At 38.4% G+C, this 15,527-nt stretch overlaps 2 protein-coding genes across 5 annotated transcripts in view; one reads left to right on the top strand and one right to left on the bottom strand.

The window, feature by feature from the left end:
- The window catches only part of DIAPH2 (diaphanous related formin 2), a 980,408-nt gene that overhangs the window by 141,129 nt on the left and 823,752 nt on the right, over positions 1 to 15,527 (top strand). The gene's annotated exons all lie outside the window — the stretch shown is intronic.
- On the bottom strand, positions 1,862 to 3,841 carry LOC122897335 (nucleolar and spindle-associated protein 1-like). Its single transcript, XM_044235546.1, is given in 5 exon segments — positions 1,862 to 2,553; positions 2,555 to 3,126; positions 3,128 to 3,388; positions 3,390 to 3,586; positions 3,589 to 3,841. Coding segments are annotated over 5 exon segments (1,374 nt in total). The 5' UTR covers positions 3,794 to 3,841; the 3' UTR covers positions 1,862 to 2,414.

Genomic DNA, 15,527 nt, shown 5'->3' with positions numbered 1-15,527 from the left:
GACTAATTGACATTTTGTTAATTGCATTTTGGCTCTTTTTGTCGTTTTTCTCTGTTCCTTTCTTTGCTCTCTTCCCTCGTGTTTCGATGAATGTATTTAATGTTATGTTTGGATTCCTTTCTCATCTTTTGTATAACCGTTGTAGATTTTCTTTTGTGGTTAGCAAGAGGTTCACATATAAGTTTGTGTGTGTGTGTATGTGTGTGTGTGTATATATGTGTATGTATGGGTGTATGTGTATATATATATATACAGAGAGAGAGAGAGAGACTCTCATCTCACTTTGTCTTTCTCTCTCTTTCAAATTTGAATGCATTCTAATATCTACATTGCTTTCCCCACTACTTATGTTTTTTGTCATATTTTATATTTTTATTTTGTGTTTCCCTTAACTTATTGTAGTAGTTGTTAATTTTACTACTATTTCTCCTTTAACCTTTAACTAGCTTTATAACTGGTTATTCTGCTACCATTACTATGTATTTGCCTTACAAGCAAGATTTTACCTTTTTTTTTTTTTTTAAAGATTTATTTATTTATTTATTTGACAGACAGAGATCACAAGGAGGCAGACAGGCAGGCAGAGAGAGAGGAGGAAGCAGGCTCCCTGCTGAGCAGAGAACCCAATGCAGGGCTTGATCCCAGGATGCTGGGATCATGACCTGAGCTGAAGGCAGAGACTTAATCCTCTGAGCCACCTAGGTGTCCCAGGATTTTACTTTATATGTTTTATATGTTAATGTCTTTTTTCCAGATTAAAGAAGACCCTTTAATATATGTTATAAGGCTGGTTTAGTGTTGATCAACTCTTTTGGCTTTTGCTTGTCTGGAAAAAAATGTATTTCTCCTTCAGTTCTGCTTAGTAGCTTTGCCAGGTAGTGTATGCTTAGTTGGAAATTCTTTCCCTTCAGCACTTTGAATATATCATTGCTGCTTCTTTCTGGCCTATAGAGTTTCTGCTGAAGAGTTGGCTCATCATCTTATGTGGTTCCATTGTAGGTACCAACTTGTCTTCCTTTTGCTGCCTTTTTTTTTTTTTTTTAAGATTTTTATTTATTTGACAGAGAGAGAGAAATCACAAGTAGTCAGAGAGGGAGGCAGAGAGAGAGGGGAGGAAGCAGGCTCCCTGCGGAGCAGAGAGCCCGATGCGGGGCTCGATCCCAGGACCTGAGATCATGACCTGAGCTGAAGGCATAGGCTTTTACCCACTGAGCCACCCAGGTGCTCCCCTTTTGCTGCTTTTAAGATTCTCTTTTTATCTTCGTCATTTGACATTTTCATTATAATGTTCTTGCTGTGGATATCTTTGAGTTCATCTTATTTGGAACTCTTTGTGCATCCTGGACCTGGAAATCTCTTTCCTTCTCCACATTAAGTAAGTTTTCAGCCATTGTTTCTTCAAATAACTTGTCTGCCCCTTTTTTGTTCTCTTTTCTTTCTGGTACCCCTATAATGAAAATGTTATTCTGCTTGAGCTGTCCCATAGGCTTCTTAAGCTATTTTCATTTTTTTAAAATTCTCTTTTCTTCCTGTTGTTCTACCCAGGTAAGTTCTACTGCCTTATCTTCCAGGTCACTGATGCATTCTTCTGTATCATCTAGTCTGCTGGTGAGCCCTTCCAGTGTATTTTTCATTTCAGTTATTGTATTCTTCAACTTTTTTGTTTGGTACTTTTAAAATATTTTCTGTCTCTTTGAGGAAGTTCTCACTGTGTTCTTTTACTCTATTCCTCAATTTGGTGAGTATCTTATGTCCCTTAATTTGAACTTCTATCAGGGAGATTTATCTCTGGTTTTGTTTTGTTTTGTTTTTTCCAGTATGGCCCTGTTTATTTTTAAATAATTCAGGCTAGAATGAACTGTAGAGTTTTTAAGAATATATTGAGTGACAGACAGCAATTACATCAAGTGATCTGAACAAACATGCATAGGTAACAAAACACTTCTCAAAGTAGAATATGTTATCACTAACCCATTTGGTTCCTTGTTTCATTAAGACTACTTGATTTTCCAGAGGAGAAAGAGGTGGCTTTCTCAGCTTGTTAGTGGTCCAAGTTCTACTGAAGTTTGTGGGAGAACTACCTCCAATCAGGTAAATGCTTCTGTCTAGAAGAGGATTCCAGTTCTATCAGCAAAGGGAACTTGACATTAAAAATCTAGGTCAGGAATCTATAGGATGAGTCACTGGAAAACTGAATTGTACAGAGATAGGTAAAAATCATTTGAAAGAATCTGTGAGCTTTAAGGTTAGTAACATCTTTCAGGGATGTGGCATGTAAGGAAAACCACCAACACTACATAGATAGTGAACAAAGCAGAAGAATCTTTTGACTAAAGTGGGGAAGACAGTAGAAAAAAATATTTACACTAAAGAAAGGGTTCAGAATAAAATACTATTTATAGGATGTTAAAAACTTAATCTTCAGCCATAATGAGGCCTCTCCGAGCTCCTAAAACCTTTGCTTTCTTCTCTTTTCGTCTTTGCTCATGCTGTTTCCGTTGTTCCTCCCTAGTCTGGAGAGGAGGTTGTTTGTAAGTTTTCTTGTGGAAGCTAACGGTTTACATGTTCCTTCAGAGAATTATTTTCTTTAGATTGACCCCATGGTTTCAGTTTGCCTTTGTGTGGCTCATAGTTGAGGGGATGAGACAGACTTGCTTTGAGATCAAACACTGGCTTCTTACTGGAGACTGGAGTCTGTGCTGCCTGAGTTGTCAGCTTGAGTGGTGTAACGACAGAAGCAGAATTCCCAGTTGTGGTCTTTATTTTGTATATCCTGAGCACAGCCTGGCCTTTCGGGGTATTCCCAGATATGGTCACATGTGGAGACTTTCTGGCTAGACTCTTGGTCAGTGAACGCTTATGCTCATTTTCTTTGGTAGCAGCTGAAAACCTGACGTTCATTTTAGTTGCCGAGAGCACAGAACGCTTGGCAGAGCCCTTCCCACACAAGGTGCTCTTGTCCGCAGCACCCAGTGGCTGGCCCTGCGAGTGGCGCTGGCTGGTGGGAGTGCAAGCCAAGGGGAGCCTTCCCCAGACAGGAACTGGAGTCACCACTGCGCCCTTGGTGGCCGGCTGCTTCTTCAGTTCATGAAATGCATTGTGTTCTTCAAAATTTTTCTTTTTTTTTCTCAATATATTGATCGATGGACTCCATTTCCTTAAAACGAGCCTCATGAAGCTTCTTAAAGTTTGGAGTTGTGCTTATAGTTCTTTTGCTTTTTCCAGGTTTGGAAAACCCATCTGTGTAGAGAGACTTCTTTCCTTCTGAAGGTACCTTCGAATCATCATTACCATTTCTTTTTCTTTTTCCTGAGGAAACTGCATTCTCCTCTCCTTGGCTCTCATCTGGTGGTGAAGACACTTCTGCAACTGTTTTGAGATCCTGGTAGTTCCTGCTTCTCTTGATTCTGGAATTCAGTGTGATCACTCACTTTTACCTCTGAATGATCTTGGGTGTCAGGGTTCCTGACGACTGTCCTGCACCTTCTGGTTTTGGTGCCATGACCAGGCGGCTCCCTCTCAATTTGTTCCTGGCCATGGCTCTGAAGCTCAGCCTCCTCACAGGATGATGCAGAGGTCTGACTTCATCGTGGAAAGAAAGACATTGATCTGTCACGACCTGATTCTCATTTTCTTTTTTTGCCTCAAGTTTAAGCTGGGCTTTCAAGGCTTTTAACAACTTGTCTGCCCTCAGGTTAGCCCGGAGGCCCAGATTCTTGGCTAGGATCTGAAGGTCGCTGTACTTGAAGGAGTCCAGCTCCTCAAGGGAGGGCACGGCCCTGGCGAGCTGCATCCAGGCGACCACAGTGAGGACTTGTACTCCACCTTCTGCAGCACAGCGCAAAACTCTGGCGCCACTATCTCTGTTTTTTAAATGTCTTTTTCTGAGGTTTTGTTTTGTCCTTTATTTGGGATCACATTCCTTTGTCTCATTTTGCTTTAGTCTCTGTTTCTGTGTATTAGGCAAAACAGCTATACCTCTCCCAATGTTGAAGGAGTAGTCCCCTATAGGAAATGGATCTTACTGTTCAACCTTGCGCTAGCTCTTAGTTGTCTGTTGAACTTTTGTGATTGTCTAAGTAGCCCAATTTATTCTATTTATTTTCTATATTTATTTATTCATTTCTATTTCTATTTATTTATTATTTATATAGATCCCAGTTTTTGAGGGCATGCCAGGACCTGTCAGTGTTCCAAAGGGAATGATCTCAGTCAGTACATAGATTTAGATTGATTGGACACCAGACCCTTAGGCAGTAGCTTTTAAAGTATGCAAAAATATACATTCTTGTGGGGCTGCAATCATGGACCTGATGACCTTCAGATTAGATTAGGAAGTGTTCCCTGGGTGACAGCATCATGAATCAGAGCTTCAGGTGAGAATATAAAGTCCTTTCTGAGAGGTACCAGTAAGTTGTTGAGAGGCCAAGGTAGGGTATGCAGTTGGTGTCCTCCTGAGTTTTTCTCTAGATTTGAGATGTGTGGCAAACCTGAAGCCTGTCCCTTTGAATGGTGCTCCAGGGCAAATAAATACACCTCTTTCACATGGAGACTGCGGAGGTGGGGGGTGTTTTAGTTCCATGTCTGGGTAGTGCCTGTGTGTGGTATCCTGCTGAGAACTGTTCCTTATAGTTCCATGAGGCCCAGGATTGTAAGCCCTTCTGGCCACTACAGATAGGCACTCAAGGAATATTTCCTGTCCACACAGGGCTTGCCCACTTGTTTTAGTGAGACTGTTAGAGAGTGTTGGGAATGGGACATGCTGGCAGGCTTAATAAGGCCAGGAAAGGGTTCTGGGGCCAGGGCACACCTGTGGCTTTAGTGAGAATTGGAACAAGTACTGGGGGCAGTGCACATCAGTTGCTTTAGCAAGGCCGGGAAAGAGTTTGGGGAAGGGCATGCTTATAGTGTTAGCAAATTTGTGCCCACATGTGCCCATCTCCACTAGTGAGGCTGAGGGATAGTATAATAAATGGTGCTCTGCAGTATCTATTCATGGGGAAAATCCCAACTCATCCTGGCTCCCCTGTCAGATGCTTTAATATTAGCAACTGAATATTTACATATAATCTGTTTACCTCTCAAACTGCTACTTTGTTTGAACTCCAGTAAAGTTGTATCTCAGATCCCCAACTGATCCCCTAATTTAAGCCCTGTGGGTTTTTCAAAGCCAGATATTTTTGGGGCCTCATATCTCTGGTTTTGTTTCCAAGGTTTGGGGTGCCCCTTAGGGATAGGCTCTGTTTGTGAAATCCCTCCTTCTTGTGTGTTGCCATGCTGAAGGTGGAGTTTTTGGAAAAATTTTGCCTCTGTATCTTTTACCATCTTGCTTATGGCCCTTTTATCCTTTGTTGTGAAAGATGCTGTTCAGCTAATTTTCAGTGGTTTTTTTCAGTGGGAATTACTCCATATGTAGTTGTTGATTTAGTGTTTCTATGGGAGGAAGTGAGATAAAGGGCTTCTTACACTAAAATTTGATGATATGTTTTAAAAACAGAAATGAAAACCACTTAAATGTGTTTGCTGAAAAAAGTATTAAACACTTTTTAAATGATGGTGTTCTAGGTGCTGGCTGTAATGCACTGAATGAAATAAAAATTCTTGCCCTACTGGAGCTTGCAGTGAAGAGTAGAAACCAAGTGAAGAAGTAATTGACTAAGAAATGAGACAGTTATAAGTGAGACAGAGAAAATTAAGGAGATATGATAGTGACAGAGTGACTTTTTAAACTTGATAATAAGAAAAGGCTTTTCTGAAGTGGTAATTTGTAATCTCAATCCTGAATGATGAGGCCAGCCATGGGAAGATCAGGAAATAAACTTTGATGCTGAGGGAACAGCTAATACAAAGGTCTTAGTGTTGAAAAGAACTTGATATGGTGGAAAAACAGAAAGTAAGTTTGTATGTGAAGTCTTATGAGAGCCCAGTGATAGGGAAGGCCTCAGAGCGTAAGGCAGGGGCAGCTCAAGTAGAGTTGTTCATTTATGTCAGCTGGGTGAAAACTTCTGTTTTTAGAATAAAACCATTTCCTGAGGATTCCTGAGAAATTAAAGCTGTTTTTAAGGCAGAAGGAAGTCATAATAACTTAGGCTTCGTTTAGAAATGAACACAAAAACTCATGTTCCAGTCTTTCAAGACACTTGTTTTATATTCTCCTTTGCTCTTTTCCTCTTGGATAAATAGCACAACTCATTGACCTTTTGCTTTACTCTAGATTCCAATCTCTGACTTCCTTGTATGTGTGGAGACTGAGGAGGATGTAATAGTCCTTAATTCAGGGCAGTCAGGGGATAGGAGTATAATGTTTTTGAATTGGCTAGATGCGTATGTGACTAATAATGAACACACTGATGTCTCCCAGGTGAGTGAATCACCTATTTAACATTGTTTTTTTTTTTTTTTTTTTTTTTTTTTTAAATTTTGGATTTTTTTTTTTTTAAACGAAGTGGGTTTTTTGTTTGTTTTTGTTTTTGTTTTTTTGTTTGTTGTTTTAAGATTTTATGTATTTATTTGACAGAGAGAGATCACAAGTAGGCAGAGAGGCAGGCAGAGAGAGAGGGGGAAGCAGGTTCCCTGCCGAGCAGAGAGCCCGATGTGGGGTTCGATCCCAGGACCCTGAGATCATAACCTGAGCCGAAGGCAGAGGCTTTAACCCACTGAGCCACTCAGGTACCCCTTGGATGGTTTTTTTAAAAAGAGATTTTATTTATTAGACAGAGAGACAGAGCAAGAACACAAGCGGGGGGAGTGGGACAGGGAGAAACAGAAAATTGGCTTCTTGCCAATCAGGGAGCCTGATGCTGGGCTCAATCCCAGGACCCTGGGATCATGACCTGAGCCCAAGGTAGGCACTTAACGACTGGGCCACCCAGGTGCCCCAAGGACTTTTTTTTAAAAGTAGACTCCATACCCAGCGTGGAATTGGGCTTGAACTCACAGGCGTAAGATCTCAGCTGAGATCAAGAGTTGGACGCTTAACCTGCTGAGCCACCCAGGTGCCCCTTGGATGGATTTTTTTTTTTTAAGATTTTTAATTTATTTGTCAGAGAGAGTACAAGCAGGGAAAGCGGCAGGCAGAGGGAGTAGCAGGCTCCCTGTCAAGCAAGGAGCCTGATGCGGCACTCAATCCTAGGACCCTGGGATCATTACCTGAGCTGAAAGCAGACACATAATTGATTGGGCCACCCAGGTGTCTCCCTTGGATGGACTCCTAAAAAATGAAGTAGTGATAGATAAAATTTACATAAAACTTATATGCAAGGTATTTTTTAAAAAAAGATTTATTTATTTATTTATTTGACAGACAGATCACAAGTAGACACAGAGGCAGGCAGAGAGAGAGGAGGAAGCAGGATCCCTGCTGAGCAGAGAGCCCGATGCGGGGCTTGATCCCAGGACCCTGGGATCCTGACCTGAGCTGAAGGCAGAGGCTTTAAACCACTGAGTCACCCAGGTGCCCTGCAAGGTATTGTTTTAAGAGCTTTCCAAAATTAACTTACTTTGAAGTTATGAAAACAATTGGGATTAAAATAAATTCTCTGAAGAATATACTAATAGCTTTTAAAATAATGATTGTTTGGTCCCTTTAAGTTATGTTTAGAGAAAGTGCATTTTTTCAGCCTTAAATCTGACATGAGTTACCTTCATAAAACATTAAGACCAGAGTATTTGGTTCTATTATATAGCTTTTATTGCCTTTGAAAGTGAGAGGCTGAATGTAACTCTGATAGTTTGCTGTCAGTAATACTGGTATCAGGGCTGTCTTTTAGCTCTTAAAAAAGTTATTTTTTACTTTGGAAAAACTTTAAAGAATTGAACTTTTTTTTTTTTTTTCTAAAGCATTGAACTTTTTTTTTTTCTAAAGCTTTATAATCCATTTATATTCGTAAGACATGGTGGCAGAAGTCTGCCACATGCAAGGTTCACAACAGGCAAAATTCTATATATGTGCTTTAGATTTTCCTAAAGAATACATTGTTTTGGCTGCTTTTAAAACAACAAAGACATTCCTGCTAGGTTGTGGCTTTTTCCTCTCAACTTTTTTTTTTTTTTTGTCTCAACTGTTTGGAAGTTTCTTTGTTATTCTTTCTTAGGTTACATGTAGATTATAAAGTATAGTTAAATGTTACACACAATGATACTTTAGACATTCTGAGCATTAGAAGCCATTACATTTATGTTAAACTCTACTCCCTTTTATTATCAGGTTTTTTTTTTTTTCAGTAATATCAAAATAATCACTAGGTAGTCATATAACATTAAAACAAGGGAATATTGGATTTACTTTCTGGAGTAGTGTGTTCCTTTCTTTCCTGCCTTCCTGTTATATACTGGATTGCTGTTGTATTGTGCATTAGCTTAAAGGGAGCTTGAATACATAAATGGTATTATTTGAATGAAAGGGATTGTATTGTTTTGATTTCCTTGTGCACATATTGTAAAATTTTTCATCAGTACATAGGTGGCTAGTATTCACAGCTGCTGCTGTTGATACATTTTCAAGAATGAAATGTGCCAGATAGAGTAAGAGTCTTGGCAAGAACATTTTTCTGATATTAAAAATTATGTTAAAGATAATTCAAATCAGTAGGGATAAGTGTTTTTGGAACAATTGCCAAATTATTGAAGGGAAAATATAAATTGACTTCCTACCTTTCATCATATATTAGAATAACTATAACAATTGAAGAGTTAGATGTAATAATATAGAAAACATAAAAAAATAGTTTTGACTTTATACCAGGAGGGTACTTCTATTAATAAAGAATACAGTGTATACGATTAAAAGGCAAGTGATGAATTTTGGAGTTTTTAAAGTTTTGGTAATGGGTTAATATTTTTATAAGTGTTCTTATACAGAAAGAAGAAAAGTATCCTGATATATATATACATGTATATGTATGTGTATATATATGCATATATATATACACACACATATATATGCACATATGTATACACACATATATATGAGCAAGCGTAAATGAACATAATATGTGCATAGTATAAGTCATATATATGATGCATGGTGTATATGGTATGTATAGGTGGCCTTATGTGGGTAAATGTGAGCATGTATGGGTGTGAACAGCTGTACATGCACATTCAGCCTACTATTAGTAAAAAAAAAAAAATTGCAAAAGAATGGTGTAGTATAATAGAGAAAAAAGATCTAAAATAGGGGATTCTGGGTGGCTCAGTCAGTTAAGTGTCTGTCTCTTGATTTTGGTTCAGGTCATGATCTCGTGGTTGTGGGATTAAACCCCAAGTTGGGCTGTACTTAGTTTGGAGTCTGCTTCAGATTCTTTCTTCCCCTCCCTTTCATTCACTCTTGTTCTCTCTCAAATAAATAAATAAAATCTTAAAAAAAAAATAGTGATCTGATTGGTGAAGGTGCTGAGAAGCATGTACTCTAATTTCCTGAAGGTTGATTTCTAAAATGGTACATTTCCAGAAGACAGGGAGAATGAAACATAGGCAACAAAAATATTTATACCTCTATCCAGCTATATTATTATTAGAAAAATTTGCTAATGAAGCTAATGTATAAAAATTATATTTGTACACTGATAATCACTTTAGCATTATTTCTAATAACAAAAAATTAAACCACAGATGCCCTCAAATTGCAATTTAAATAATTATTACATAATAATCAAAACTAATCTTTTATGTATTTTAATTATATGAAAGATGTTCATAATATATTAAATGTTAGAAACAGGACGTGAAATGTGTATACAACATAGAGTATGATGTCAGTTTTGTTTAAGAACATATTGTGCATAGGAAAATAGCTATATGCTATAATATTCGTAATGTTTCTCAGTAAATGAGAAATTAATGGTGATTTTTTTTGTTAACTCTATTTTCCACATTTCCAATAATGAGAAATTAATGGTTTTTTTTTTTTTTTTGGTTAACTCTATTTTCCACATTTCCAATAATGAACTTGTCTTAGTTTTGGAATAAATGATCAAGAACAGGTTGGATTTAAATTCTATTTTGTTCATAAAGAGTGAAAGTATGTTTTCTGTCTTTTTACACTGTGAGGGCAGAGGGTGAAGAAACAGTAGTTCTTTTATTTACTGTTTCTTATAGATATTAAAAATATATGTTGTGTATCCTGTTGATTTGACTAAGGGGAAATGAGAACATAGATACATAATATCTCTGCTTCTCCTCTCTATACTTGGGGTTTTGTATTTGGGGAGATTATAATCTTAGTGGATTTAGTGGGAATTAATATTTACAAATAGATTTGTAGGTGAGTTTTGTGTTTCCTTAATAGTCCGGGAAACTAAAAAAATGCCTTTTAAGGGAAAAAATTGCAAATAGATGAAATTTGTGCACCATACATTCAAATTTGAAGAGCACACATGGGGAAAATTATATGTCCCTAAATTATCAACTTATTGGAACTGAAGTGCTTTGGTACAGATGTGAAGAGTAAAACGAAAGTAAGTATCATAGTAACATCTTCCCATCTGCTCTCCTACGTATTACAAGTAGAAGTCCCAGTGTCCACACGTAATGGCAATAAGCTATTACAAAACAAAGAAATATGTGCTTCACAATTTCAGTTTTAGATAATGTATTCAGAAAGATGATAATATCATGCACAGTTGTAAGGAACAAATATACTGGTTTAATTTACCTACAGATGTTCATCAGGATCCTTTTCCCTTGAAGTGTTTTCCATTTTCTCAGAAAAGTGGTATTGTGAGCTATATAAGAAAATGTCCACTTATTTGCATATGTCAACAATTAGGTCCATGGATTATATGATTTTATTCCCATATTATTTATGTAAACATTTAAATTAAACACACACGACATGTTATAAATCTGATGCATGTAAGCAAGGACAGTTGCTTTAGTTGGATTTATCTCTTAAAGTGAGACAATTAATGCTTTGGTAAGTGGACGTTTATATGTAACGGAAATAAGCTTTTCACTGCCTCTTAAGTATTAAATACTTTTCTAGTCAGATAAAACTTATTTTTTTTATTTTTAAAGATTTTATTTATTTGAGAGAGTGTACTTAAGAAGAGGGAGGAGCAGAGGGAGAGGGAGGGAGAAGCAGACTCTCTGCTGAGCAGGGAGCCCCGTGTCGGTCTCAGTCCCAGGACCTTGGGATCATGATCTGAGCTGAAGGCAGATGCTTAACCAAGTGACCCAGGCACCCTGATAAAATTTTATTTTTTCAAAAATTAAGATTTTGATTTCAGTTGTTTTGATTACTTTTCTTTTATTTTCTTATGCTGTTTTGCTGAAAATATTATCAGTTAGACATTTGTAGCATGTATATCTTCATGGAGATTTTTTTTTCCAATTTATTTATTTTCAGAAAAACAGTATTCATTATTTTTTCACCACACCCAGTGCTCCATGCACGCTGTGCCCTCTATAATACCCACCACCTGGTACCCCAACCTCCCACCCCCCCGCCACTTCAAACCCCTCAGACTGTTTTTCAGAGTCCATAGTCTCTCATGGTTCACCTCACCTTCCAATTAACCCAAATTCCCTACTCCTCTCTAACGCCCCTTGTCCTCCATGCTATTTGTTATGCTCCACAAATAAGTGAAACCATATGATAATTGACTCTCTCTGCTTGACTTATTTCACTCAGCATAATCTCTTCCAGTCCCGTCCATGTTGCTACAAAAGTTGGGTATTCATCCTTTCTGATGGAGGCATAATACTCCATAGTGTATATGGACCCCATCTTCCTTATCCATTCATCCGTTGAAGGGCATCTTGGTTCTTTCCATAGTTTGGCGACTGTGGCCATTGCTGCTATAAACATTGGGGTACAGATGGCCCTTCTTTTCACAACATCTGTATCTTTGGGGTAAATACCCAGGAGTGCAATTGCAGGGTCGTAGGGAAGCTCTATTTTTAATTTCTTGAGGAATCTCCACACTGTTCTCCAAAGAGGCTGCACCAACTTGCATTCCCACCAACAGTGGAACAGGGTTCCCCTTTCTCCACATCCTCTCCAACACATGTTGTTTCCTGTTTTGTTAATTTTGGCCATTCTAACTGGTGTAAGGTGATATCTCAATGTGGTTTTAATTTGAATCTCCCTGAGGGCTAATGATGATGAGCATTTTTTCATGTGTCTGATAGCCATTTGTATGTCTTGATTGGATAAGTGTCTGTTCATATCTTCTGCCCATTTTTTGATGTGTTTGCCTGTTTCGTGTGTGTTGAGTTTGAGGAGTTCATTATAGATCCTGGATATCAACCTTTTGTCTGTACTGTCATTTGCAAATATCTTCTCCCATCCCGTGGGTTGCCTCTTTGTTTTTTTGACTCTTTCCTTTGCTGTGCAGAAGCTTTTGATTTTGATGAAGTGCCAGAAGTTTATTTTCGCTTTTGTTTCCTTTGCCTTTGGAGACGTATCTTGAAAGAAGTTGCTGTGGCTGATATCAAAGAGATTACTGCCTATGTTCTCCTCTAAGATTCTGATGGATTCCTGTCTCACGTTGAGGTCTTTTATCCATTTTGAGTTGATCTTTGTGTACGGTGTAAGAGAATGGTCGAGTTTCATTCTTCTACATATAGCTGTCCAGTTTTCCCAGCATCATTTATTAAAGAGACTGTCTTTTTTCCACTGTATATTTTTTCATGTTTTGTCAATGATTAATTGACCATAGAGTTGAGGGTCCACATCAGGGCTCTCTACTCTGTTCCACTGGTCTATGTGTCTGTTTTTATGCCAGTACCATGCTGTCTTGGTGATCACAGCTTTGTAATAAAGCTTGAAATCAGGTAAGGTGATGCCGCCAGCTTTATTTTTGTTTTTCAACATTTCCTTAGCGATTCGGGGTCTCTTCTGATTCCATACAAATTTTAGGATTATTTGCTCCAGCTCTTTGAAGAATGCCGGTGGAATTTTGATCGGAATGGCATTAAAAGTATAGATTGCTCTAGGCAGTATAGACATTTTAACAATGTTTATTCTTCCGAACCAAGAGCATGGAATGGTCTTCCATCTTTTTGTGTCTTCTTCAATTTCTTTCATGAGTGTTCTATAGTTCCTCAAGTACAGATCCTTTACCTCTTTAGTTAGGTTTATTCCAAGGTATCTTATGGTTCTTGGTGCTTAGTAAATGGAATCAATTCTCTAATTTCCTTTTCTGTATTTTCATTGTTAGTGTATAAGAAAGCCACTGATTTCTGCCCATTGACTTTGTATCCTGCCACGTTGCTGAATTGCTGTATAAGTTCTAGTAGTTTGGGGGTGGAGTCTTTTGGGTTTTCCATATAAAGAATCATGTCATCTGCGAAGAGAGTTTGACTTCTTCTTTACCAGTTTGGATACCTTTTATTTCTCTCTGTTGTCTGATTGCTGTTGCTAGGACTTCTAATACTATGTTGAACAAGAGTGGTTCACGTGGGCATCCTTGTCTTGTTCCTGATCTCAATGGGAAGGCTGCAAGCTTTTTCCCATTGAGGATGATATTTGCTGTGGGTCTTTCATAGATAGATTTGATGAGGTTCAGGAATGTTCCCTCTATCCCTGTACTTTGAAGCGTTTTAATCAGGAACGGATGTTGGATTTTGTCAAATGCTTTTTCTGCATCAATTGAGAGGACCATGTGGTTCTTCTCTCTTCTCATATTAATTTCTTCTATCACATTGATTGATTTGCGAATGTTGAACCATCCTTGTAGCCCAGGGATGAATCCCACCTGATCATGGTGGATAATCTTTTTAATGTGCTGTTGGATTTATTTGGTGTTGATCCTCCAGTTCTTTAAGGTGTAGAGACATCTGGTGTGTTCTGGACTTTTCAATGTTTTTGAGCAAGGCTTGGATGGCTATATATTTTCCCCTTAGGACCGCCTTTGCTGTATCCCATAGGTTTTGGACCGAAGTGTCTTCATTCTCATTGGTTTCCATGAATTGTTTCAGTTCTTCTTTGATCTCCCAGTTGATCCAAGCATTCTTAAGCAAGGTGGTCTTTAGCTTCCAGGTGTTTGAGTTCCTTCTGAACTTTTCCGTGTGATTGAGCTCCAGATTTAAAGCATTGTGATCTGAGAATATGCAGGGAATCATCTCAGTCTTTTGGTATCGTTTGAGTCCTGTTTTGTGACACAGTATGTGGTCTATTCTGGAGAAGGTTCCGTGTGCACTTGAGAAGAATGAGTATTCTGCTGTTTTAGGGTGGAATGTTCTGTATTTATCTATGAGGTCCATCTGGTCCAATGTGTCATTCAATGCTCTTATTTCTTTATTGATTTTCTGCTTCGATGATCTGTCTAATTCTGAGAGAGGCATGTTAAGATCTCCTACGATTAGTGTATTCATATCAATATGACTCTTTATCTTGATTAACAGTTTTCTTAAGTAATTGGCTGCTCCCATATTGGGAGCATAGATATTTACAATTGTTAGATCATCTTGGTGGATAGTCCCTTTGAGGATTATGTAGTGTCCTTCTGTATCTCTGACTACAGTCTTTAGTTTGAAGTCTAATTTATCTGATATGAGAATCGCTACCCCAGCCTTCTTTTGAGTCCCATTGGCATGAAAGATGCTTCTCCACCCCTTCACTTTCAGTCTGCATGTATCTTTAGGTTCAAAATGGGTCTCTTGTAGAGAGAGACCCAATGACTCCTGTCGTTTTATCCAATCTGCAACCCTGTGCAGTTTTATGGGTGCATTTAGGCCATTCACATTGAGAGTGATTATTGATAGATACGTTTTTATTGACATCGAGTTACCTTTGAAGTCTTTCTTTCTGTAGACTGTCTCTATATTTCTATTCAATGCTATTCTTGGGATTTTTCCTCTTTTATAGAACCCCCCTTAATATTTCCTGCAGTATCGGCTTGGTGGATGCATAGTCTTTTAAGCCTTGCCGGTCTTGGAAAGTCTTTATCTCTCCATCCATTTTGAATGTCAGTCTTGCTGCATAGAGTATTCTTGGCTGCATGTTCTTCTCATTTAGTGCCCTGAATATATCTTGCCAGCCTCTTCTGGCTTGCCAGGTCTCTGTGGACAGGTCTGACGTTATTCTGATGGGCTTCCCTCAGTAAGTAAGGGGCCTCTTTGCCCTGGCGGCTTTCAAGAGATTATACCTACAATTATAATTTCTCAATTTGACTATCAGGTGTCGTGATGTTTTTTTGGAGTGTATAAACTTGGGTGGAGTCCGTTCAGCCTCTAGTACATGAACGCTGGTTTCATTCGCGAGATTCGGAAAGTTTTCATGAAGGACTTGTTCCACGATATCTTCTAGACTTCTTTCTTTCTCCTCCCCTTCAGGAATTCCAAGAATTCTGACGTTGGAACGCTTCATGGCATCATTTATTTCCCTGATTCTGCTTTCGTGGGATCTAAGCTGTTTGTTCCAGGCTTCCTCCTGATCCTTTCTCTCTATCTGTTTGTCTTCCAGATCACTAATTCTATCTTCTGTCTCAGTTACCCTAGCTTTGAGAGAGTTTAGATTGGATTGGAACTCATTGAGAGCATTGTGGACCTCCTCCCTGGTAGCTTTAAGCTCCGCCCTAACA

This window comes from Neovison vison, chromosome X (assembly GCF_020171115.1).
Source record: "Neovison vison isolate M4711 chromosome X, ASM_NN_V1, whole genome shotgun sequence".
Lineage (NCBI taxonomy): Eukaryota > Metazoa > Chordata > Mammalia > Carnivora > Mustelidae > Neogale > Neogale vison.
Note: the sequence above shows the minus strand (reverse complement) of the source record. Positions and strands in the feature narration are given on the sequence as shown.